Source organism: Dipodomys spectabilis, unplaced genomic scaffold (assembly GCF_019054845.1).
Source record: "Dipodomys spectabilis isolate Male_0828 unplaced genomic scaffold, ASM1905484v1 ptg000329l, whole genome shotgun sequence".
NCBI lineage: Eukaryota > Metazoa > Chordata > Mammalia > Rodentia > Heteromyidae > Dipodomys > Dipodomys spectabilis.
In genome coordinates, this window is record NW_024871006.1 from 4,130,406 (window position 1) to 4,156,894 (window position 26,489).

At 55.8% G+C, this 26,489-nt stretch overlaps 1 protein-coding gene across 2 annotated transcripts; it reads right to left on the minus strand.

The window, feature by feature from the left end:
- Positions 1–169: 169 nt before the first annotated feature.
- Positions 170–21,040, minus strand: Hid1 (HID1 domain containing). 2 transcript variants are annotated; one of them, XM_042665489.1, is made up of 19 exons: positions 20,851–21,040; positions 13,517–13,666; positions 13,027–13,197; positions 12,408–12,521; positions 10,585–10,691; positions 10,278–10,394; positions 8,272–8,494; positions 8,093–8,149; positions 6,584–6,724; positions 6,321–6,411; positions 6,039–6,190; positions 5,870–5,948; positions 4,772–4,936; positions 3,231–3,458; positions 2,313–2,419; positions 1,939–2,019; positions 1,631–1,722; positions 1,379–1,537; positions 170–813 (listed from the first exon to the last, which is right to left on the minus strand). In XM_042665489.1, exons 1-19 carry the CDS (start codon positions 20,914–20,916, stop codon positions 750–752), a joined length of 2,364 nt encoding a protein of 787 aa, XP_042521423.1. In that variant the 5' UTR covers positions 20,917–21,040; the 3' UTR covers positions 170–749. The 2 variants fall into 2 exon arrangements, with proteins under 2 accessions (XP_042521423.1, XP_042521422.1); XM_042665488.1 differs by having other exon boundaries at positions 12,408–12,524; positions 20,851–21,034.
- Positions 21,041–26,489: the final 5,449 nt, after the last annotated feature.

Genomic DNA, 26,489 nt, shown 5'->3' on the forward strand with positions numbered 1-26,489 from the left:
GTCTGCTTCCACCTGAGAAAACAGCAAAGAGCTTGCTCCCAGCACGGGGTCAAAGGTCCTCAGGGGACTGATGACTGTGGGGTGCAGAGTCCCCAGCTGGCTGAAGATAAGAGCCCCAATCTAGAGCCTCGCCCCCCCCCACACCAAGCACAAAAGCACAAAAGCGGGGTGGGGGAGGGAGGCTTTATTGTGTAAAGTGGCCGATTGTACCAAGCAAAGATTGTACTGACACACATGGCGGGGGGGGGGGGTCCCCCATCATCAGGGCAGGGCCTAGGCAGCTGCCCACCCCCTCCCCAGCCCCGTCAACCAGCACGACCCTCTGTGCACGCTGCAGCAGCGCTCCGGGTCTTGCCTCAGTGGGTCCCCAGCCCTGGTCTCCTCAGCTGACCCCCACTGCCCCTCCCCCAGCTCCTGCCAGGGTGCCCCAAGGGGACCCCATTAGAGTGCACAGTCCTCCTGAGCACAGTGATTGACTGGGTGGCTTTGGGGAGTGCGCAGCCCAGGAATGGCTAGCACAGAAAGGGGGAGCCGCATGGGCTCTGGGTGTGTCCTGGAACCCCAGGAGCACAGCCTGGGAGGCTGAAGGCAGAACTGGGTCCCCCCGGCCCCAGCCACAGGCAGCCGTGGGAGCCGCCACCCGCCTGCCCACTGCCCACGTGCTGCTGTTGGTCGTGAAAGCTGGGGATGGTGAAGGGCATCGGGGACCAGGCTGGGCCCCCAGTCCTGGCCCCTGCGGCTGTCTGTCCTCACACCCGCTGGATCTCAAAGAGTTTCACGTCAGTGTCGTACCAGATGGGCGGGTCCACGTTCCTGCAGTGGGAGCCGGGAGTGAGCGTGGGCACCGCCTTCCCAGAGGAGGCGCCTGGCACCCACACCGGCAGCCCGGCTACTCCCGAGGCTGGGATCTGAGGATCTCAGCTCAAAGCCAGCCCCGCCAGGAAAGCCCAGGAGACTCTTGATCTCCAAGGAACCACCAGAAAACCCACAAGTGGCGCTTGGCTCAAGTGGCGGAGCACCAGCCTTGAGCAAAAAAAGCCAAGGGAGGATGTGAGGCCCTGAATATAAACCCTAGTAATGATACAGAAGGAAAGAAGGGATGGAGGGAAGGAGGGAGGGAGGGAGGGAGAGAGGAAGGAAGGAAGGAAGGAAGGAAGGAAGGAAGGAAGGAAGGAAGGAAGGAAGGAAATGAAGCCAGCAAGCTAGGTGGCAGCCAAACCAGCCAACCCCATCCTCACTCCCCACCGTGACCAGTGGTGATGCCCTCAGACGTGACCATGTGGGCGTTAACCCCACTATGGGTGGGGAGCCCTCGCCCTGCTGGGCAGGCCCTCCCCCTGCTGGGCAGGCCCTCGCCCCCCAGGTAGACGGGGCGCACCTCAGGTAGATGACGCCCCACATGTAGGTGCGGAACCACATGGCGGTGCCCGAGTTGGCCTGGTACTTGCGGATGAGGATGGGGTGGGGCACAGGCAGCAGACCCACCAGGGTGCCATGCTGCAGGAACCTCAGGATCTCTGACTCGTCCGTCAGACCCCTAGGGGGAAGAAGGGGCTCCAGCACGCTCGTGTGGACGCACCAGCCCCCCCCCCCCCCCCCCGCAACCGTGGGAGCCGGGCCTCAGACACACTTGTCGATGCAGATCTTCTCCACCTGGGGCACGAGCACCTGCAGCAGCCGCATGATGGTCTGCAGCGGCAGCTTCGACTTCCACGACACCACCTGCGCGGCGGGGGAGGGGGGACCGGGGGCCTTGACGCTTGACCTTGACCTGCTGGGGCTCAAGGTCAAGCAGATGTGTCCTCCCTGCACCCAGCAGGACCTTGAACACTTGAGGAAGGTCACTCCCCCCTCCCACTGATTCATGTGGATGCTGTTCCTAGGGTCTGGGGGAGGGAGAGGGAGGGGAGCCCCCGGCCCCCCCTCTGGTGTCCTCACCCAATCTGGCGTGGGGTTCCACTGGCCGCTGGCTGATGAGCTGGACGGCCGCCGCTGCCCTCGCCAGGCCTGGCTGGACTCCTGCTCCCCCAGGAAGGAAGGGAGAGGGGAGGGGAGGGGGTCAGAGGGCAGTGAGGTCATGGCACTAGCTGGGGGGGGGGGGGGGGAGGCTCAAGTTCAGCAGTGAGCCAGGCCCAGCCCTGCCCCTTTGCCCTGGACCCCAGCCCAGCCCAGCCTCTGCCCACTGACAGGTTTAGGGCCTAGGGAAGGCGGGGTAAAGGCCAGTCTCCGATAAGGCTGCTGGATGAGGAGGGTAACCTCCCCCTCTGCCCCCCCCCCCGCAGCATCCACTCTGAGGCCTCCCTGGTACTCACCCCCTTGGCCGGGCTGCCCTCGGGCGAGCTCTGCTGCCGCTCGGGCTCCAGGGACCTCAGGGTGCCATCTTCTGACACCTGGGACTTCTCCGTCAGCTTGTCGATGCCTGGGCAGGGCATGAGGGCGTGGGGCCACCACAGTGAGCCCCGGGGTGGGTGCCACAAGGGCTCCTGCCAGCCACCCACCGCAGAGCCACTGGATCTGATTTCCCATCATGCCCACTCCGGTGCCCAACCCCCTCCCAGAAGCCCCTCTCTCCCCTCACCCTGTCCCCTTCCCAGACCACCCACCTCCTCCTCCACCACCACTTCTGTGTGTGTGTGTGTGTGTGTGTGTGTGTATGTGTGTGCGCACGTGCGTGCGTGCCAGCCCTGGGGCTTGAACTCAGGGCCTGGATGCCGTCCCTGAGCTTTTTTTTTTTTTGCTCAAAGTTAGCACTCTACCACCTGAGCCACAGCACCACCCCTGGTTTGTTGGTGGTTTAGTTGAGAGAAGAGTCTCACAGGGCTGGTAATGAAGCTCAGTGGTAGAGTGCTTGCCCAGCACACATGAAGCCCTGGGTTTGCTGCCTCAGCACCACATACACAGAAAAAGCCAGAAGTGGTGCTGTGGCTCAAGTGGTAGAGTGCTAGCCTTGAGCAAAAAGAGGCTCAAGAACAATGCCCAGGCCCAGAGTTCAAGCCCAGGACTAGGAGAAAAAAAAAAGTCTCACAGACCTTCCTGCCCTGGCTGGCCTCAACCCGCCATCCTCGGATCTCAGCCTCTTGAGTAGCTGGGATGACAGGCGTGAGCCACGGGTGCCCGGCACGATCCCCACTTTGGGCCCATCCCCATCCTCTCAGTGTCCCCGGAGATCATGCCCAGCCCCTAACTGTGCCAGGAGCTGCCCCCCCCACCCTTGCCGGCCGCTGGCAGACCTGGGGTGGCCGCCAGGCTGGTCTTCAGGGTGCCCGGCTCCGCGGGGGCAGCGGGGCGGGAGCCCTCCATGGAGGCGCCCTCCTGGGAGCCGGTGCGGGACAGGGGCTCTGGGGTGCGCCGGCGCCGCTGCAGGGCCTTGTGGATGGTGGACGGGTCAGTGGGCAGGTTGGCCAGCTGGTGGAAGACGCTGCGTTTGCGGATGATGGCGTAGACCAGGTTGGAGTTGCCTATGGGAAGTGAGCATGGTCTTGGTCTTGGGGGGGGAGAGGGGGGGAACCTCACCTCCCCCATCCGATCTGGACTGGCTTTGGGGAGAGCTTGTCAGGACAGGGGGCGGGGGGGGGGGGGGGGGGAACAGGGCTGGCACTGTCCTGTGTGCAGCTGGTTTTTCTTTCTTTCTGGGGCTTGAACTCTGGGCGCTGTCCCTCAGCTCTTCAGCTCAAGGCAAGCACTCTACGGCTTGAGCCACAGCACCACTTCTGGTTTTCTAGTGGTTCATTGGAGATAGGAATCTCAAGGACTTTCCTGCCCGGCCTGGCTTTGAACTGTGATCCTCAGATCTCAGCTTCCTGAGTGGCTAGAGTTACAGGCGTGCGCCACCAATCCCTGGCTCTGAGCTTTCTTTTACATCACCTCCTGGCAACCCACCTGGGAAGACAGTACTATCCATATCAAGCCAGATATTAAGTATTTGGACTCCCTGAGCCAGGGAGGAGGTAGCAGGAAGAGAAGATATACGCCTGTCCTCCAAGGGTCCCGGGGAAACATGCAAATGCTTCCTGGGGCCTTCAGAGCCCCATCTACCTCGGCAGGCCTGGGTCACACTGCACATCCCTGCTTTCCATTCCATCTCCTACCCCAAGGCCTTTGCATATGCCACCCTCACCTTTGTAATACATTTATTTCCACCCCATCCTACTTGGTGCAAGTTTTATTTATTTTAGAATTAATCATGAGTGACCCACCAGACACTATGATAAATGCTTTCTGTGGGTTATTTTACTGAATCTTCCCAATGCCCCCTGAGACAGGGACTCTTAACACTATTGCTTAAGACCATCTTATAAATGAGAACAGCAGGGCTCGGGGGAGGTAAGTAACATGTCCATAGTCACAAAGCAAGCAGGTGGCAAGTCCTGGATCTACATACAGTGGCCTGGCATCCGGGTCTCTGCAGGGCTGGGGGGGGGGGGGGAGGGGGAGGGCGGTGGTAGTGGTGGTGGAGCTGCAGTGAGAGGCATCAGGATCTTAACTACTCTGAGCTTCCCTGACACCAAATTTCAGGTGACTTCTTTGAGAAGTGTGTGGGGGGGGGGCGGTCTGTTTAGAACCACCCTTTGCAACTCCATGCCCCACAGGAAACTAATCTGTGCGGCTATATATTGCATCTCCTGCACCCAGGTTTACTGCAGGTGCTCAATAAATGCACGCTGGAAGAATGAACCTAGAGGCAGATGTCGCCCCCTGGAGGCCAGTTCTCAAGTGGTGGCCTCCAGCCACAGGAAGGTGCCTTCCACCCTGCCCAGGCCAGAGGCCTCACCATCGAACTGGTACTGGATGATGTTGTTGAAGACCTCCAGCAGGAAGAAGACCAGGTGGTGGTTCTGGGCAGCTGAGAAGAGGAACCAGGGGGTGGAGAAGGCCTCGAGCAGGTGCAGCAGCTTGTTTGCGGTCACCATGGACAAGCTCTTGAGGTAGGGCGACACTGAGAGAGGGGGACACATGGACTAGGGTCAGGTCCCGGTGGCTCACGCCTGTAATCCCAGCTACCCAGGAGGCTGAGATCTGAGGATCACAGTTCAAAGCCAGCTGGGGCAGAAAAGTCCATGAGATTTGTCTCCAATTGACCAGCAAAAAGCCAGCAGTGGAGCTGTGGCTCAAGAGGTAGAGTGCCAGCCTTGAGAAAACAAACAAGCAAAAAAACCTAGAGGACAGCTCCCATGCCATGAGTTCAAGACCCAGTACTAGCACAAATTTTAAAAAACTCTAAAAATTTTATCATCTGTATACTTTGTTGTTGTTTTGTTTTTGTTTTGTCAGTCGTGGGGCTTGAACTCTGGGCCTGGGCGCTGTCCCTCAGCTCTTCAGCTCAAAGCTAGCGCTCTACCACTTGAGTCACAGCACCACTTCCAGCTTTTTTCTGCTCATGTGGTGCTGAGGAATCAAACCCAGGGCCTCATACATGCAAGGCAAGCGCTCTACCACTGAGCCACCTTCCCAGCTCCGTATTATTTAATATAGTAGAAAATTTCGCAGGACACCGGCAGCTTTCTTGTTTCTTTCTTTTTTAAATGTTTCTTCTTTGTGCCAGTCCTGGGGCTTGAACACGGGGCCTGGGTGCTGTCCCTCAGCTTTTTTGCTCAAGACTAGCGTGCTACCACTTGAGCCACAGCTTCACTTAGGGCTTTTTATGGCTCATTGGTGATAAGAGTCTCACAGCCTTTCCTGCCCAGGCTGGCTTTGAACCACAATCCTCAGATCTCAGCCTCCTGAGGAGCTAGGATGACAGGCTTGAGCCACAGGCAACCCGGCCAGCTCTACATAAGTTCTATGGAGGAGCCGCCCGGTGCCTGGCTGGCCCGTGGCCTGGTGCCCCCTGCTGGTCCTCCTGGGGAATGCAAGTTCCAGGCCCGCCTACCATTGACCACAATGGTGAGCAGGCAGTCGAAGAGAGGTTGCAGCCGCTGGTGGCCGCTGGTGATGATCTTGTGGAACACCTGTGCGAGGAGGGAGACCAGTGGCTGTGGGGTTTGCACCCCGACCCTCCCAAAGCCATGCCCCCGGGGCGGGCCGTGTGTGCCCCTCACCACAATGAGCAGGTCTGCGTGCGTGCCGGTGAAGACCGGGATGTCCAGCGGCACGCGCACCGAGTAGGGCTTGTTCAGCCGCACGCCAAAGTTCCGCTCACCGCTCAGAAGCAGGAGGATGAAGACCCCGATGTGCATCAGGCCCACCCGAGCTGCAAGGCACCCGTGGCATTGGGGGTGGGGGAGGAGACACGGGGGAGGGCAATCAGCACCCAGGGGCGAAGACCTCCCACCCATCCCTGGAGCCCCTCTCCCCACAGGTCCTGCCCACCCCAGTCTTACACTGATCCGCCCGGGCGTCGTTGAGAAAGTAGAGGATGGGGACCAGGATGTCCAGGACATCGCTGCTCTTCAGGACAAAGAAGAGGAATTTCTGGGAGCAAGGAAAGTGGGGGACAGGTGGGTTAGGTGGGTGGGGTGGGGAGACTCTGCCCATCGATGGGCTCTTCCAGGCAGCTCTGCGTCCAGCAGCCCTTCCCATGGGGCTCCTCGGCCCTGGGTGGAAGTGGGGGGGGGGAGTGGGGGGGCAGTGAGGCACCGCCTACCTTGTTGAAGTCACACAGCTTCCAGAAGAGAACCAGCAGCTCCTGGTGGAACTGGATCTTCTTGGTGGAGTTGGGCAGGTAGGTCTGGAGCAGAGGGTTGGACAGGAGCCGGGCGATGCCCTTGAGGACAAACTGGAAGTCCTGGGGTGGGGGGAGGGGTGGGGGGAAAGGGCAACACGGAGTGATCGACTCAACCCAGCTCAGCTCTGCCCAGCAGCGTCCAGGCCCCCCACGAACACCTACTTTCCCACATGCCATGGATAGCTGGGTGGGAGGGGACCCCAGGGAAAGGTCCCTGCTTTCTGATGACCCCGTGAACCAGACCCCCTGGCTTGCCTGCGCCCCCCCCCACACACATACAAATACACACACACACACACACACACACACACACACACACACACACACACACACACACACACACTCCTCTGCCCTGCCCCCACACGGCATCCCATCATCCACACCTGAAGGCTCATTTTACTGAGCAGATACTGCAAGCTAGACCACGGGCCGAGTGATCCACACACAGGGGACACAGCTACAGAACTCAGGCCTCTGGGAGACGCGCAAACCCAGACTTCGACTCCCCTGTCATCTTCCCCCTTGCTGAGCTTGGACATCGAGACACCTTGTTTTCTGGAAGGTTTCTCCATGCAGCTAGTGCCGTGGGCCCCTTTCTACGTCTTTTTTTTTTTTTTTTTTTCCATTTCTTTTCCTTTTCCACCCGCTTTACTGGGGCTTGAACTCAGGGCCTACACACTGAGCTTTTCACTCAAGGCCGTCACTCTTCCACTTGAGCCGCAGCTCTACTTCCAGCTTTTTTTTGGGGGGGGAGGGGGGGGTCTGGTCGTAGGGCCTGAACTCTGGGCCTGGGCGCTGTCCCTCAGCTCTTCAGCTCAAGGCTAGCGCTCTACCACTTGAGCCACAGCGCCACTTCCGGCTTTTTTATTTTTGCTTATATGGTGCTAAGGAATTGAACCCAGGGCCTCAGGCATGCAAGGCAAGCGCTCTACCACTGAGCCACCTTCCCAGCCCCTACTTCCAGCTTTTTGATGGCTAATCAAACCATGATCCTCAGATCTCTGCCTCCTTGGGAAGGTAGCTTAGTGGTAGACTTGCCTAGCATGCATGAAGCCCTGGGTTCGATTCCTTAGTACCGCATACACAGAAAAATCCCAAAGTGGCACTGTGGCCCAAGTGGTAGAGTACTAGCCTTGAACAAAAGAAGTTCAGGGACAGTGCCCAGGCCCTGAGCTCAAGCCCCAGAACTGGCAAAAGAAATAAACAATAATAACAATAATTTAAAAAAAATAAGATCTCCACCTCCTGCATAGCTGGGATTACAGGTGTGAGCCACAGCACCTGGCTTGCTTTCTGCCTCTTGATATCCTTGGTGTCTACCCATTCCAGTTTCATGGGGGGCAGAGGCCAGGGTCCTTTATGCGGGGGGGGGGGGGTCAGCACCCTGCTTCCCCCCTAAAGCCATCACCATGGCGGGGCGGGACTCACCTCCTCACGATGGATGCGGGACAGGTAGTTCACGAACAGGTTCTCAGGCCCTGGAGGCTGCGGGTGGTAGGAGCCATGGTGAGCAGGCACTGCACCCAGGCAGGGTACGCTTCCCAGGTCAACATTCCCAGACACGCCAGGGCGCTGTGCCCCGGGGTACCTCTCCCCCCCATCCTCACATCAGTATCGTCCATGGCGGTGCCCGTGGTGGTGCCATCGACAGTGGGGCTGGCACTGGTGGCGCTGTCGTGGTCCAAAGTGACGATGAGCACCTGGGCGGCCTCCTCCACCAGCGGCTCCCGGTAGTCGGAGAAGAGCAGGTGGTTGTAGGGGATCCCGTAGCCCACGGGGTCGTAGGCACACACGGTGTTGAGGAGGGAGGTGAAGAGGGGCAGTGCGTGTCTGTGGAGGAGGGGCAGGGCTGTGGGGCAGCCCTGGAGGCCCAGCCCTTTGGCCACCTCTGTGGTTACGTGGGAGGGACAGGCAAGCCCCCTCTTCATCCAATCAGTGTCAAGAGTCAGACTGAGGGGGGGTGGGGGCAGGGGGGGAGGAAGCCCAGGAGAGCCATGAGCCTGTCCCTTCCTGAGCAGAAAAGATGTTTCACGCCTGTCATCCTAGCTACTCAGGAGGCTGAGATCTGAGGATGGAGGTTCAAAGCCAGCCCGGGCAGGAAAGTCCGTAAGACTCTTCTCTCCCATGAATCAGCAAAAAACCTGAAGTGGCGCTGTGGCTCAAGTGGTAGAGCGCCTGCCTGGAGCTGAAGAGCTGAGGGACAGCGCCCAGGCCCAGAGTTCAAGCCCCACGACCAACAACAACAACAACAACAAAAGATGCTGCTTGTCCAGCACCAACCTGGACCAGTCTGGACAAGAGTGTGACAGCCAGTCACGGAGGGGGGGGGGGGGGTCCTTGTAGACCCCAGGGGCAGAGGCCCAGGGAGAAGGTGGCTTCCCCTTAAGAGCAGGGACCTGCTGGGTCACCCCGCTCCCGTGCCATGCTGTGATTTCAATCACATTTGGAAGATGTCAGGGTTCAAGCTCCTCATCTTACAGAAGAGGAAACTGAGACTCGGAGGGGTGGACCGAGGGGCAGAGGTTGGCAGTTTGCTGATAAGGGTTGAGAAAGAGAACTCCAGCCAGCCTTTGACTATCCGGGGGGGCGGGGGTGGGGACCTGGGCTCCATTTTCTGGGGGAAGAAAAGGCCGGGCAGGAGGCCAGCCAAACCAGAAAGCGGCGACAGGCCACGCTACGTGGGGTCAGAGAGTAGAGGCAAGAGGGTCAACTGCCAGCCTCGGGCAGAGCAGCCTGGACATGGCTGGCGGGCACTGCGGGAATGCGGACACTCCACACACTGTGTCCCACTGCGTGGCTATGTGACACCAACAATGTGTGACCCCAAAGTACACAAGGGCCCCGCGAGGCCAGGCTCCCTCCCCACCCTCAGTCCCACAGAAGGCCACAAGCCACGTGCACCTGCTGTTTAGAACATGGCCGGTCTCAATTATATGTTGGACTTTGAAATGGGAAAGGGGATGGAAAACATCTCCATTATTTTACATATCTGTGCCATTAAGTGTTCTTTTTCTTTCTTTTTTTCTTTTCCTGTGTCAGTCGGTGTGGGTGCTGTCCCTGACCTCTTTTGCTCAAGGCTAGCACTCTGAGCCACAGCGTGACTTCCCATTTTCTGGTGGTTCACTAGAGATAAGAGTCTCACACAGACTTTCCTGCCCAGGCTGGCCTTGAACCACGATCCTCAGATCTCAGCCTCCTGAGTCACTAGGAGTATAGTTTGTGGGGCCTGAACTCTGGGCCTGGGCGCTGTCCTCAGCTCTTCAGCTCAAGGCTAGTGCTCTACCACTTGAGCCACAGCGCCACTTCCAGCTTTTTCTGCTGATGCGCTGCTGAAGAATCGAACCCAGGACCTGATGCGTGCAAGGCAAGCACTCTACCACTGAGCCACCTTCCCAGCTCTCCATTATATTTTCTTATTTGAAGGATCTGGGACAAGCATTCCACAGAGTCCGCCAGGACTGGCCACCGTAGGAGGTATTGGACAGCGCCCACAGCGCCTGGTGTAAATGGTTACAGTTACAGTCACCACCACCACCAGGGGGCAGCACATCCCCTCAAATAAGGGCTGGAACTGGAAGAGAGGGAATAGAAAGGCAGGCCTGAGGCCCCTCACCTGTTCTCTGTGGAACAAAAGAACTGAACCCATGGGTTGGTGCTGCCACTCTCTGGGGCTGGCGGCAGGTACATGGCCTCAGAGAAGCAGGTCAGCAGCAGTTTCAGCAGCTCCATGCTGGAGGAGGGGAGATGGGAAGAGAAGATCTTAGGACCTGATCCCTGCTCTGAGGCCACTGCCCATCCTGCCCAGCATCCCTGGCCGGGTCCATGGGAAGGAATGACTCCTGTTCATCCCCTGTGGGATGGCAAGTGGGGAGGGCCCAACGGGAAGACCCTGTGCAGGAGTCCAGCCCGGTCCAGCTCACCGGTTCATGTCATGGATGTAGTTAGGCTGCGGGGAGTGAGCAAAGCCCACACCAGCCTCCCAGATGTATTCACAGCTGTCCAGGGAGTGGATATCCTCCGCTGAATCCTGAGGAGAGGATGAGGAAGAGATCAGGTGAGAGGTCACAAGGAAATACGAGCATGGACCGGGCATCACCGGTGGCTCATGCCTGCAATCCTAGCTACTCGGGAGGCTCAGACTGGGAGGATCACAGTTCAAGACCTGTCCAGGTAGAAAAGTTTGGATAACGGGGTCTAACCAGACAGGAAGCAAGACCCATAGTTGAAAACAAACAACAACAACAAAAACCAAGCCAGGCACCGGCAGCTCATGCCTGTAATCCTAGCTACTCAGGAGGCTGAAATCTGAGCATCGCAGTTCAAATCCAGCCCAGGCAGGAAAGTCCACGAGACACTTATTTCCAATAAGCCACCAGAAAACCAGAAGTGGTGCTGTGCCTCAAGTAGTAGAGCGCTTACCTTGAGCTGAAGAGCTGAGGGACAGCGTCCAGGCCCAGAGTTCAAGCCCCATGACCAATAAAAACCCCAGGAAAATGTATGACAGTAGAACAATGAACCCCACTGGCCTTGATTTGAGAAGTGGGGAGGGGGAAGCCATGGAGGTGTGCAGCTGATACATTGTATGCATGTGTGGAACCCCCCTGGGCAACTAATACAGGCTACAAATGTTTAAAGCATAGCATAAAAGGGTCTGGAGATGAAGTTCAGTCCTAGAACACCTGCCCAGCAAGCATGAGGTCTTGAATTCAAACCCAGTGCTGTCTGAAAGTTAATAATAGCTGGGTGCTGGTGGCTCACAACTGTAATCCTAGCTACTCAGGAGGCTGAGATCTGAGGATCATGGTTCAAAGCCAGCCTGGGCAGGAAAGTCCATGAGACTCTTATCTCCAATAAACCACTCAGAAAATTGGAAGTGTCTCTGTAGCTCAAGTGGTAAAGTGCTAGCCTTGAGCTGAAGAGCTCAGGTATAACACCCAGGCCCAGAGTTCAAGCCCCACCACCACCACCACCAACAACAACAACAAAAAGAGTATCATGGACTTTTCTGCCCAGACTGGTTTTGAACCTCAGATCTTACCCTCCCAAGTAGCTTGGATTATAAGCATGAACCACTAGCTCCCAGTTTTAGACGAAAGCTCATTTTTTTCTTCCATTTACATTGATTCATCCTTTTTAAAAACATTTTAATTAGCATCAGTTAGTTATGCTAGAGGGTTCCATCTTAGCATGTCCATTGATGGAGATGATCCATGGTGATCAGTCATCACTCCTACCATTCTCTCTCCCCATTTTTTGCTGCTACCAAGATTTGAACTCAAGAGTCTCTCATTTGTTTGGCTTGCTTGCTCGGCTGGTGCTATACCACCTGAGCCAGGCCTCCATCCGACTCTTTTACTCAGTCCAGTTTGAGGCAGGAAAACAAGGCTGGTGGGGGAGGAGGGGAGACAGAAAATGGGTGCCATGGTGGGTGTGGGGGGGGAGTCAGAGAACATTCCAGATGAATTCATGAGTGAAGGAGAGGATCAGGAGCCCCACCCCACCCCGCCCACCTTGGGCAGGCGAAGACAATGGGTGGCTGTCCAGAACATTCTGGAGACAGTGGACAGGGCTGGGCAGGAGCTGGCCGGGCCCAGCTATACCACCCACCACCCCAGCCTTGGACGTGACTGCCAGCTGCCCCCACGCAGGCTGGGGCCCTGGCTGACTACTTCCCACTTCAACAGGCCTGGCCCCCAGCGAGGACGAGAACCCGTTCAGTCTGGGGGCCGGGGGGGGGTCTCACCACAGTGCTTCTCTGGTGGCTTTGGACAGTAAAGTCTGGACAGAAGAGCAGATCGGCGATGGCCAGGAGCAAGGACTCGGCCAGGGGCCGCGCGTTCTCGTCCTCCTCTTCCCCCTGCTGAGGAAGCCATCATCTCAGTGGCGGCTGGGCGAGCAGAGGGGGCCCCAAGGCTTTGGTGGGGACGGTGGGAAGCGGGCCCGGGGCAGACCCGGGCAGAGGGGCCACAAAGACAAGGCTGACCTCTGCCTGCCCCCAAATCTCACAAGACAGAAGAGGGACAGAGCACGGAGGGCCTGGGGACAGCCAGGGAGTCTCTCCCACGGACTGCGAAGGGGTGCCAGGCAGTGACCCCCAACCTCAAGGGCCTATTGGGAATCACGAGGCTTCACCTCTCAGCCCTCATCCGCAGATAAACTCAGTTTATCTGGCCCCCCATGATGACAGAGGTCCCCAAGTCTCAGCTCCCACCTCAGCCTGCCCCCTCCAGGCTATAAGCACAGGGGGACCCCCCCCGACAGCCCAAGGAGGTGGTGGGTGCTGACCCCTATTCCTCAGTGGCACCCCCAGATAACAGCCCTGAGAGGCTTCCCCCCGTCCCGCCCTGGCCAGGCCCACAGACCCCTCCTTGCCCTGCCCCGGGCACTGTAGACCAGAAGAAGCCCCTCCAGTCGGGATCCTCAAAGATGTAAGGCAGCACGCGGGTGAGGAGCCGGCTGCAGTTCAGGACCACCTGCTTCTCCTTCTCCGAGTGGCAGCCGCTCTCGGCTCCCTGCACCAGCTTCTCCACGGCCTGTGGGCACAGGGCCGCAGGGGGCGGTGAGCACAGGACCATGCCGCAGGGGCCTAGGGAGAGGCCGGGGTGCGCTAGCCCAGGAGCAGGAGGCCCAGAACAGCCGGGGACCCCAGGGGACCTGGTAGGTTAGGTTGGGCCTCCCCATCTGGAACCATCTCTGGTGAGTGACAGTGGCCACCATCACTTTGCCAGGACCTGGGGAGGAGGGGGCGACATCCGGGGTGCACCCCCTTGTCACTCCTCCCCACCCCGCACTCCTGCCCTGGGATGGAAGAAGGGGCAGCCGGAAGGCGGGGGGGCGGGGGGGGTGCCTCACCTTGTAGCACAGGGTGGCCAGGTTGGAAGGAGACTCCTCCCGTACCGCCCGGATCTCTGCCGCGGGCACCAATGCAAAGACATCCTGCACTGACGTGGCTGTGTCTGCCCAGAACTGGTCCCAGAAGGCGTCGTCGGTGGCTTCCACAGGCTGGGGAGGGAGTGTCCACGGTCACAGGTCCCCTTCAGCTACAGGGCCACCAAGGAAGGCTCGGCTTCCCCTCTACCAGCCCCACAGGGGCGAGGGGCACCCCAGGGCTCTGTCGATGCAGCCAGGCTGGGCTGGGGAGCTGGGCATGGGGCAGCAGCCAGAGCCCAGCCCAGTCCCCGAGGGCTGTGTGTCTGTGGCTGAGCCCTGGAGCTCCTCAGGCAGGGCCGCAGAGCTGCCCACCTGGCCACACCCTCAGGCCACGCCCCAGCTCAAGGCCACACCCTCTCTCCCATAGGAAGAGGACCAGAGGACACCTGCCCCATCTCCAGGCGCTGAGCGGTCCCTCACCCACCAGGTGCCAAACCTAAGACCAGCAGGCCCATGCTCTCCTCTGGCCCCTGCCCCCAAATCTGTCCATCAGCCCGACCTCCATGCTGTCCCCACCCACCCACTCACCAAAAGAGAGGACCAATGTCTCCGCCCTCACACACAGAGGCCTGGGGGGAGGGGGTTCCTGTCCCCTGCTGGACCCAGACTGGATTTCAGTCCAATAGTCAGCCAAGATTAAACATCACAGTTACTCTCTCTTTCACACACACACACACACACACACACACAGTGGCATGCACGCATGCATGCATGCATGTGCATGTGCACCAGTAGTTTCTATCCCCAGACACAACCCTGATATCTTTTCCCAGCATGCTCTGCCCAATCCACAAGCATCCCACAGAGCCCCACTCATGCCTTAAAAACACATGCAAGACACTGCACTGTAATCCTAGCTATTCAGGAGGCTGAGACCTGAGGATGGTGGGTCAAAGCTAGCCTAGTCAGGAAAATCCATAAGCCTCTTACTCCAATTAACCACCAAAAAGCCAGAAGTGGAGCTGTGGCTCAATTGGTAGCATGCCGGCCTTGAGCAAAAAGCTCAAAGACAGCGTCCAAACACTGAGTTTAAGCCCCAGGATTGGCACAAAATAGATAAATACATAATTTTATGTATACAAAATAAAATGAACACATACGCTGTTTGACTCCTACAGACAGTCATACAGGTAACCAAAGCTGGTTTGGATGATAAACCTGACCTCCAGAAATCTTGCCTATAGAAACAGAGCTGGGATATATGGGGATGTTTATACAGTGAAAAGCTGGAATTAACTCACATGGGTAATAATCGGACAGTGCTGAAAAAAGATAAAGCACAGGTAGACAAAAAGAAAAGTACGCAGCCCTCAAAATTACAGCTTCAAAAAATATTAACCAGCAGAAAATGTTTATGGTACAATGTGATCTTAAAAAAAAAAAAACAGGATGGGGAACTACCAAACAGCCAGGCACCAGTGGCTCACACCTGTAATCCTGCTGCTCAGGAGACTGACATCTGAGGAAGTTTAAGACCAGCCTAGACAGGAAAGTCTGTGAGACTCTTATCCCTAATTAACCACCAAAAAGCCTGAGGTGGAGCTATGGCTCAAGTGGTACAGCACATCAGCCTTGAAAGAGAAAAATACAAAAGCTAAGGGACAACACCCAGGCCCTGAATTCAAGCCCTAGTACTGGCAATAATAATAATAATAATAATAAGTAGTAGTAGTAGTAGTAGCCAGGCGCTGGTGGCTCACGCCTGTAATCCTAGCTACTCAGGAGGCTGAGATCTGAGGATCGCGGTTCAAAGCCAGCCCGGGCAAGAAAGACCGTGAGACTCCTATCTCCAATAAACCACCAGAAAACCGGAAGTGGTAGAGCGCTCGCCTTGAGCTGAAGAGCTGAGGGACAGCGCCCAGGCCCAGAGTTCAAGCCCCACGACCGACAAAAAAAAAAAAAAAGTAGTAGTAGTAGTAGTAGTATTCTAGCTGAGTGTTGGTAGCTCATACCTATGATCCTAGCTACTCAGGGGGCTGAGAACTAAGGGAAAAGGTTCCAAGCCAGCCCAGGCAGAAAAGTCCATGAGATTCTTATCTCCAGTAAAGTACCAAAAAAGCCAGAAGTGAAGCTGTGGTTCAAGTGGTAGAGCGCTAGGTTTGAGCAAGAAATGTCCAGGGACAGCACCCAGGCCCTGAGTTCAAACCCCAGGACCAGCACTAATACTACTACTACTAATAACAATAATAATTATTAATATTCTGTTCTCTGAAGCATGGCCTTCCGGAGCTGCTCCTGTCTGGGAATGCCAGCCCCACTCCTCATCACAGTCCTCTGGTCCAGGGCCTCTGCCTCCAAGCCCAAGGGCCCAGAAGCCCCCCAGCCCTGCAGCTGGACAACAGGTGTCCAGCCAGTGTGCATCCAGCTGATGCTGAAACCAGGCCTGGAGACCCCCTCAGCCCGGTCCCTGGGCAGGACTGAAGGCTGGGGTGACCTGCCTGATCAAGGTCCAGGCCTACCCCAACCCATTCCCTGCACAAAAAGCCCCCACCATGCCCTACTCCCACACTGCCATAAGGACAGGTCTGGCTTGAGAGTCAGTTCCAGAACTGGTAGAGCCAGTTAGCTGGGGGATAGAGGAACAAAGGCCAAAGGAGAGCTGTGGGGATGGGGTTCACCGGCCCTCAGCCCTGACCACCCTCAGACATGAGCTAGAGTGCGGGACCACGACACACACACCCCCAGGCCCTAGCAGCCTGGGAGCAGAGTGGGGTAGTGAAGGACACCCCAGGAGAAACCATAGCGCTCCCCCAGAGGAGTAGGGGCACCTGGGAAAGCTGCCACCTCCAGTATTTTTCCCACCTCTTAGGCAGACTCCACCCCTTAAAGGGGCAGAAGCCCAGCTGAGCACCGAACAGACATTTCCCCACTGACCTAACCCATTAAGCAAGCGACTGAATTCAAGATGAGGACAGGGCATGGAAGGGGTCTTAAGAAAGATTCCCCCCATCCCCACCCCACCATCCAAAAGCTGGGCATCTGTGGTTCACACCCATTATCCTCGCTACTTCAGGAGATCTGAGAATCCTGGTTCAAAGCCAGGTGTGGCTTTGACTCTTAACACCAACTAACCAGAAAATCCTGGACTAGAAGCATGGCTCAAGTGGTCGAGTACCCCAATTGTGAGTGGAAAAGTTGAGTGAGAGCACAGGCCCTTAGCTCAAGGTGCAGTGCCAGTATATGAGAAAGAAAGGGGGGAGAGGAGGAGAGAGAAAGAGGGGGGAGGAAGAAAGGAGGGGGGCACTCAGGAACAGTCTCCTTTACTCAGCTTGTGCCTCTTTTCCTGATGCCACTGTGGCTTACACGCTTGCATTTGGTGATCATTTCTTTCTCCCCTCCCCCCGCAAGTCGTTGGGCTTGAACTCTGGGCCTGGGCGCTGTCCTTCAGCTCTTCAGCTCAAGGCTAGCACTCTACCACTTAACCACAGCAACACTTCCAGTTTTCTGGTGGTTTATTGGAGATGAGAGTCTCACAGACATTTCTGCCCGGGCTGGCTTTGAACTGCGATCCTCAGATCTCAGGCTTCTGAGTACCTAGGATTATAGGCGTGAGCCACTGGCATCAGGCTTTGGTGACCATTTCTAGTCATACCATGCCAGGCTGAAGGCCCTAGCCAGGGTTATTAGAGTCCTTTTAGGTTTCTGAGGAGAGGGACATTGCTCAGCTCCCACTTCAGTGAGCCCAGCTGGGCTCATGAAGCCAAAGGAAGTTTCTAAAAGGTGACTAGTAAGGTATTGTTTTTTTGTGTTTTGTTTTTTGGGTCAGTCATGGGGCTTGAACTCTGGCTCTGGGCGCTGTCCCTCAGCTCTTCAGCTTGAGCCACAGCGCCACTTCCAGCTCTTTCTGCTTATGTGGTGCTGAGGAATCGAACCCAGGGCCTCATGCATGCGAGGCAAGCACTCTACCACTGAGCCACCTTCCCAGTTTTTTAAGATAGGGGTCTGCTATTTAGCCCAAGCTGGCCCAGAACTTGTGTTCTTTCTGCTTCAGCCTCTAAAGGCCTAGAATCGCCACCCTACCCAACACGCTAGTTTGTTTCTTTTTTTTTTTCCAGGGCGGACGGGCTGGTCCTTCAACTTGAACTCAGAACCTGGGTGCTGACCTGGGAGATTTTTGTGATCAAGGCTAGCACTCTACCACTGAGTCACTGCTCCACTTCCAGCTTTTGGTGATTTATTGGAGATCAGAGTTTCATGGGCTTTCCTGCCTGGTCTGGCTTCACACTGTGATCTTCAGTTCTCTGCCTCCTGAGTAGCTAGAATTACAGGCCTGAGCCACCAATGCCTGGCAAATTAGTTTCTTTAAAGGGATCTTTTTTTGGTCAGTAATAAGGTTTGAACTCAGGGCCTTGTGTAAGCTTGACTGGCAATCTACTACTTAAGCCATGTCTCCAGCCCAGCATTTTACTAGTTGTTGTTTTTTGTTTTGTTTGTTTTTGTCAGTTGGGCCTGAACTCTGGGCCTGGGCACTGTCCCTTAGCTCTTCAGCTCAAGCTAGTACTCTAGCACACTTGAGCCACAGTGCCACTTCTGGCTTTTTCTGCTTTTGTGATGCTGAGGAATTGAACCCAGGGCCTCATACATGTAAGGCAAGCACTCTACCACTGAGCCACCTTCCCAGCCCCTACTAGTTGTTTTAAGGATGAAGTTTCACAGACTTTTCCACCCAGGCTGGCTCCAACTGGATCTTCTGGGTTTCAGCTTCCTGAGTGGCCAGGATTCTAGGTATGGGCACCAATGTCTGGCTACTTGTAGCCTCTTTGTACAACTATTCAATAATAATAACAACAATTATTATTATTATTATAAAGGGCACTTTTTATGGAACGAAGCAGAATCCATTGGCAGATGCAATTATTTGTTTCTAATATGTGAGTTTTTATGTTTCTAAATGTTTTATACCCACCACCACCCAAAAAAATATTTTGCTCAGTTCCTTGGACTGCTAAGGGGACAAAGACTGAGCCACCCTGCTTAGAAAGATTTTCTTTTGTGTGTATGTTAATCCCAGGGCTTGAACTCAGGACCTTAGCTTTTTTGCTCAAGGCTATCACTCTCCCACTTGAATGAGAAGCTCCAGATCTAGCTTTTTCTGCTGGTTAATTGGATATAAAGAGTCTCACAGATTTTCCTGCATGGGCTGGCTTTGAACCACGATCCTCAGATCTCAGCCTCCTGAGTAGCTGGGATTACAGGGGCGAGCCACCAGTGCCCAGCTACCAGCCACAGCTTTTGACCTGGAGGGATGTCAGCGGCAGGACTGGCAGACCTCCAGCTGAACAGGTCACCCCCTCTGCCCATGCCCACAAATGGTGCACACACATGAACTTACACTCGTGCTAGGTCTCACCTAGCCTTCAGGAGAGATTCTCCACGCTGGCAAGATGTGGGAGAGTCTCGGATCAGGGAAAGAATACCCTCTTCCCATTCACTCTGGGAAAAGGTCAAGAAACACACAGCCAAAGCTGGTAACCCTCGGGGCCAGAGTGAGGCCTGGCTTAAGCTGACTGAGTAGACAGGGAAAACAAAACAAAACACAGGATGCAGGGCAGGAAGGCAGGGAAGGCTGGTTGGCAGCAGCTCAGGCACAGGCTACAGGAAAAGGTCTGATTGTCTGTCCAAAGCAGAGCCTTTGGGAGTCTGGGGTCAGAGGTCATGCAATGACTGCCTGGTGGGAATTGGGGGTGGGGGAGAGATACTGAGTGGGTTGATTTAGGATGACCATCTAGGACCTGTTTCTTGTACCCAGCCTACCCAAACCAGATCAGTGCCCAGAGTTCAAGGCTTCAGCCATGAGGTCTCTTCCTCCTGGCCCCTCCCACCGGCGGAGCTCCTCTGTAGGAAGGAAGCCCAGCCTGGCCCTCCAGCCTTAGGGTAGCTAAGTCACTCACTGATCTCAACTCGGAAACAGAGCAGGACCCACCCCTTCTTCCTCCTTCTGTCTCCCAACGCCCCCCCCCCACCCCCATTGAGAGCAGAATCCACCTGCAAACCTAGTTGCCCTAGCCCCAAGTTCCAGAACTAACCAAGAGCCAGGGTACAGGGAAGCAGGGTCTGGTTTCTATCCAAGGAGCGCCTCTGAGCTGAGGCTGAACTTTCCAGAGGCCCTGTGTGGGTCTGACAAGCACCTGACCCTTCCAGCGTGAGAACAAGCGTGGGAGAGCGGAGGTCTGCCCTGTGGAAGGCCCTCCATCAAGAGCGAGAGCCCCAGAGCTGTGGAGTGGGGGGACAGGGACTTCCCCGGGGGGCGGGGTAACAGATCCAGAGCCCCTAGAAACTAAGGGGTCCCTGTGGAGTTGGGGTTGGACAGCTCCCATAACCAGCCTGGCCTGGCTCAAGGTTTGAGCAGGAAAACAGCCTGACTGGGGTCAAGTGCTATCTGTCGGGGGACACGGTGCTACGTGTGGGCTCCGGTGGTGAGCGACTGGCCTGGACGAAGCTGACGGGAACCCCCAGTTCCCCCACCGGCAGGCCAAAGGGCAACCGAGAGTCCCTCCCCATCCTTACCGAGAGGACGGAGGGTACCGGCAAACCCCGTCACCCCCTTCCCAGGCCTGGAGGGATCCCTCCCAGCCGGAACCCGGGTCTGTAGGCCTGGAGCCCCCCCCGCCCCCCGCCGGGCTGCCGCTGTGCCCGCCGCGCTTTGCGGGCTCCCGGGCGGACCTGGGCCTTCGCTGCCCCACGAGCGGCCGGCGGGGCCCAGCGGAGCCGCGGCCGCCGCGCACCAGCTGCTTCCCGGACCCGAGCGGGCGCCCGCCCGGCTTTGTTTGCATTGAGTCAGCCGGGGCTGTGCGTCCGGGACCCGTGGGCACGGAGGGGCGGGGGGGGGGGGGGAGGAGGAAGGGGAGGGGGGAGGGGGAGGAGGGGGAGGAGGGGGAGGAGGAGGAGGAGGAGGGGGAGGAGGGGGAGGAGGGGGAGGAGGAGGAGGAGGAGGGGGAGGGTGCAGGGGGGCGGGACAGGGGGCGGACGGCAGGGTCGCCGGCTCGGGGAGAAGGCACACGTCAGCCTAAGGTGGGGGTGGAGATGCTGGAGGGAGGGGGTGGGCGGCCAGGGCGGGGGGATGGAGCCCGAGGCACAGAAGGAGGGGGTCCCGCTTCCGCGCCCACCTCCGTGTCACCCCCCCCTGCCCCAGACCGAACCATCGCCCCATCTTCTGGCCAAGGCAAGTTCGCAGCCCCGCACCTCACCGGGCCCTGCCCAGCCCCCAGCCCGGCAGGTGGATGGGGAGTGGGGGGGGGGGGGGAGAGAGGGCGAACCTGCGTCTTGGTGGTGAGCTGGATCACTGCCTTCCGGAAGTTCAGCTTGGAGTCTGCGGACCCCATGTCGCTGGAGCCCCCTCCTCCAGCTGCGGCCCAGCTCCGGCTCCCAGTCTAGCCCGGGCTCCGGGATCCGGCTCCCGCTCCGGCTCCTCGGCCCCAGCTGCTCTCGCAGGAGCGGAGCCGAACCCCGCCCGCCGCTCAGCGTCAGCTCCGCCCCCTGCTCACCACGCCCACTTCGCACGCCTCCCTAGGGCCCCGTCCTGTCGCCACGCCCTCGTGTAGCCACGCCCACTCGGCCACGCCCCCATGCACCTGCTGCTCGGGCCGCCTGGAGTGTGGAATTCAGGCCTAGAATGTAGTTCTGATCCCACTCCATCTCTCCCCACTGTCTCCTAATCTCTCAGACCCGAAACCCCAACATTCTACGCCCTTACCTGCATCCTTCTCCCTGGTCTTACGCACAAGCCCACAGCTTTTTGCCCAGTAATCTCCACTCGACTGAGTTTCCTCCTTTACCATCAATCCATTTTCCCATTCTTTGTTCCACTCCCTAAGCATTTGTGCCGTGGATCCTCTTTTCTGATCTGTCAACCCTTCGTGTCCAGACAGCCCCCAAGGTCTCCCAACCTCAGCTGCAATCTCAGCCGTTGGTTCTATGGAAGGGAGTCCCTGACTCCAGGAAAGCAGTTCCACGGCCTGAGGGCAGTGAGAGGTCCCCAAGTCTAGGCCCTCACTCTGGTCACCTGTCCTCCCTGAGAATCCTTTCAAGTCTACCCATTTCTACAAGTATTTGAGAGATGGCTATTTACTAACAATGTTTCGAGGAGGAGCATATGTCATAGGAAGCTGCTGGTGTGGAGCAAGGAAAGAATTAGCTGTGATGCCTTGGAGTAAGCTTTGATAGACACAAATGAAGAAGAAGACGACGACAATTACATCTCTAATACCACATCTGCGGTAGGCACTATTGTCTTTGTTTCACACTTAGAGAAACTGGGGCAGAAAGTAGTTATGTCATTTGCCCAAAGCCACACAACTAGTAAGAAAGATTCAAAGAAGCAGATCAAGTTCAGCTCCAAAAGATATTTGCTTTCCCTACATTATTTTATATGTCTGAGCTGGCAGGGTGGCTCATGACTATAATCCTAGCAACTCAACAGGCTGAGATCTGAAGATCTTGTCTCAAAGCCAGTATGGGCAGGAAAACCCATGAGATTCTTTTTTTTTTTTTTGGGTCCAGACGTGGGGCCTGAACTCTGGGCCTGGACGCTGTCCCTCAGCTCTTCAGCTCAAGGCTAGCGCTCTACCACTTGAGCCACAGCGCCACTTCCGGATTTTTTTTTTCTTTTTGCTTATGTGGTGCTGGGGAATCGAACCCAGGGTCTCAGGCCTGCAAGGCAAGCGCTCTACCACTGAGTCACCTTCCCAGCCCCCCATGAGATTCTTATTTCCAATTAACCACCAAAAGGCTGGAAGTAGAGCTGTGGCTCAAGAAGCAGAGCACTAGCCTTGAGAAAAAAAACAAAAAACTTAGGGACAGCAACCAGGCCCTAAATTCAAGCCCCAGGACCAGCACCCCTCCAAAAAAAATTTTTTTAAAGAAAATCTTATATGTCTGGAACCTTCTGGAAATCCTGGTTGCTTCAAAAGGAGGAAAAACTTAGCTTAAATAGAAATCGTGCAGCAGAAACATGAACTACATGCCATCAAGATGGCCTCAGCCTCAGCAGGGTACAAAAGGGAGGGTAGCGCAGGTGTGGAGGAAGGGAAGGAATGTCACCATTTCACAGAACAAGCAGACTCAACAAAGCACAATCAAAGGACGACTCTATCTTCCAGAGGTTTGCTCTCCCTGCTCTTGACAAAATCCTTGGCAGGCCCCACAGGCTTTCTAATCACACAGATAATGAGTGAATAGTTCCTTTATTTGGATTTTTTCTAGTCCAAGCTGGGTGTGGTGGTACGTGCCTGTAATCTCAGCACTTGGAAGGTGAGTTCCAGACTAGCACCAATGCCTGTGGCTCATACCTGTAATCCCAGCTACTCAAGAGGCTGAGATCTGAGGATCCAAGTTCAAAGCCATCTGAGAAGGGAAGTCCTGGAGACCCTTATCTCCAAATAACCAGCACAAAGCCAGTGCCAGACTTGAGCAAAAAAGCTAAGTGACAGTGCCCAAGCCTTGAATTCAAGCCCTAGTACTGGCACTCGCGCGCGCGCGCACACGCGCGCACACACACACACACACACACACACTGATTATCATCTCTTATGGTCCTCTCCAGAACCTTTTCTCTGAATTTAACCATCAATCAAACTTCTACTAGGTATCTCCGAAGTGTCAGCTCCCTCTCAAGATGCGAGGGTCTAAGCTACAAAGGCAAGTTCCTCCGTGGACACACGGAGCCACAGTTCAGGTAGAGAGCTAGCCATGGGGTTGACAATGGACATCTTCCCAAGGGCCCTGGTGGACACAGCACAAGAAAGACTGGACAGAGTAGGAAAGGCTAGGCTCAGACTTGAAGTACATCAGACAGGGTCCCAGATGGAAAAAAATGGAACATTCAAGAAGAGTAATCAAAGTGTCATTTGAGGGCCGTTTCCCATGAGGTACTCAGGAGCTAGAAACAAAATGCTGCCTTGGCCATCCATAGGCATGAATGGTTTCCAGAACCCAGAGAAAAAGAGCCTGCCATAGGGCAAAGCCAGCAGGAGCTGTGATCTCCCAGAGTCTGGAAGAGAGGCAGCTGTGTGGACCAGATCCCTCCTCTGTCTCCAATTTCCTGCTCATTAGCAAATGTGGACCCACAGAAAGTAGGTAAGCAAGAGAGGGTGATGTTGTTGTCCACAAAAGCTCAGCCTGCAGGGTGTAGAACAGAGAGGAGGGAAGGGGAAGGGAGGGGAGGGGAGGAGAGGAGAGGGGAGGAGAGGAGAGGGGGAGAGAGAAGAGGAGAGGAGAGGGGAGGGGAGGGGAGGAGAGGAGAGGAGAGGGGAGGGGAGGAGAGGAGAGGAGAGGAGAGGGAAAGAGGTCTGATGGACAGCAGGACATTTTCTAGCACCTAGTTATTAGAGAGAGAAAAAATGAAGGAAAACCTAGAAGTACAAAGAGCTGGAGCATCCAGGAAGCAGAAACACCTGGTTGGGGCCAGGAAGGATCATAAAGGACTACTCACAGAAGAAGCGTTAATCTTATCCTTTGAACAATAAAAAAAAAAGCCTTTGAAGCAGAAGAATGATGTCATCCAATGACATCCTGGCTGAGACCAGAGACAAAGTGACCTGAGCGCTGAAAATGAGCTGGAGCCAGGTGCCAGTGGCTCACGCCTATAATCCTAGCTACTTAGGAGGCTGAGATCTGAGGATTGAAGTTCAAAGCCAGCCCAAGCGGGAATGTCTGTGAGACTCTAATCTCCACTAAACGACCAGAAACCGGAAGTGGTACTGTGGCTCAAGTGGTAGCTGAAGAGCTCAAGGACAGCGCCCAGGCCCAGAGTTCAAGCCCCATGACGGACCAACAAAACAAACAAACGAAAAGAAAATGATCTGGAAAGTGAAAGTTGAGAATGACGGAACCTAGGTGACCTCAGGTGGGATGGAGAGGAGGAATGCAAGTTCCAGGAAAGCTCCTGAAACTTGCTGGGCTATGTGTTCTAGGGACCATTGCTATGTAACAACCTTCCCCGTACACAGGGTGATAGCATAATCATTTTTTTCGGTTCTAAAGTCTGTGGGCTATTCAGACAGGCCCCAGTGGAGACTACTCATCTCTGGCTCCATGATCTCTGGGTCCCCAGCTGAGAACACTAGAATGGATAGGACAGGCTTAACTCACAACAGTTGGAGGCCAAAACCATCTAGAAGCTTCTTCACTCCCGTATATAGTGCCCAGACTGAGAGATTCCCAAAGGCTGTGCTCAGGTGAGTCTGAAAGACAAAATGACCTCATGTGACTGACAGGCCCCTACAGTAAAGACGGGGCGGGGGGGGGGGGGAGAGCTGAGAAAGATGCTCCCTTGGGAGTTCACACCTGGAATCCTAGCTACTCAAGAGGTTGAGATCTGAGGATGAGGGTTCAAAACCAGCTCAAGAAGAAACGTCCATGTGACTCTTGTCTCCAATTAACCAGCAAAAAGCGAGAAGAGGAACTGTGGCTCAAGTGGTAGTGTGCTTAGCCAGGAGTGAAAAGGTCAGTAGGAACCCCAGCACCAGCACAAAGCTCCAACACAAAGAAGCAAGAGAGTGTTCCCACAGAACAACAGGGAAGGAGAGCAAGGCCCTGTCGTACCTAGCCCAGAAGTAACATACAAACTTACTAACCATCAGACTCTACTGGCCCAAAGAGTTGCAAGCCACCAGACTCAAGGGAAAGGGATTTAGAGCCCACCTCTCCACGGAGGAAGGCCAAGAAGGTGAGGGCACATTTAAAACTATCATGTTGCAAAGTGTGGTTGTTCACACCTGTAATACCTGCACTCGGAGATGGGGATTGCAAGGTTGAAGCCGGCCTGGGCCTGTCTTAAAGACCAGATCGATCGATCGATTGATAGATAGTCTGTGCACATTGTCTGTGCTCCGTACACCTTTCTCTAAACTTGGCCCTTGTCTCCAAGTCTTCCCAGTGTTATTTCTCAGTGAACAGTAGCTTCCAGGGGTTCAAGCCAGTGTCACCTTCCCTACCTCTCCTCACCCCTCCGTTACCCCAGTCAGCAGGTGTTGGTGTGGTGATATCTTGTACCTTCCTACTTCCTTCCCTCTCCTCTGACCCATCACCTTCCCCTCCTCCGTTCGCTGCAGAACAGCTGGGGTCACTTAAAAATGCACCTGACTACCCCGCCCCCTCCCATACCAGCTGGAAACACTTGGCTGGGAACCATGTTGGTGGGTCTCCCCCACCACCTCCAGGGTCCTGCTGGTCTGACACTGGCCCTGTCCTCAGCTCCTGGCATGTCCCCACATTCTTCCTTTGTGTACTCCAGTCCTCTCAGCAGAGTTTGCCTGGGCCTGCCTGCAGGTTGTCTCCATTACCGGGATCCTCTTCACACTCTTCATATGGTGGTCCCTTTCTCATCCTTTGGGGTCTTAGCTTTCCCTGAGAGATTCTCCCCCCTCCCCCACCCCTAGCTATTGTTGCAATCTTCAGTGTTTCTTAACATTTTTACCACCACCATTTCACACACCCACGTGCACTAATTCCAAGGCTTTAACTCAGGGCTTTTTGTTCTCACATAGCTCCTTGAGCCACACCCCTATTTCTGACTTTTTTGCTGGTTAACTGGGAATAAGAGTCTTATGGATTTTTCTCCTGTGCTGGTTTGAAACCATGATCCTCAGATCTCAGCCTCTTGAGTAGCTAGGATTACTGGTGTGTGCCACCAGTGCCCGGCTCCATTTTCAATATTGTTGCCTTTTTTTTTTTTTTGCCAGTCATGGGGCCTGAATTCTGGTCCTGGATGCTGTCCCTGAGCACTTCAGCTCAAGGCTAGCACTCTACCACTTGAGCCATAGCACCACTTCTGGCTTTTTCTACTTATGTGGTACTGAGGAATCGAACCCAGGGCTTCATGCATTCAAGGCAAGCACTCTACCACTGAGCCACCTTCCCAGCCATTGTCGCCTTTTTATGTGTTTGGGTTTGTCTC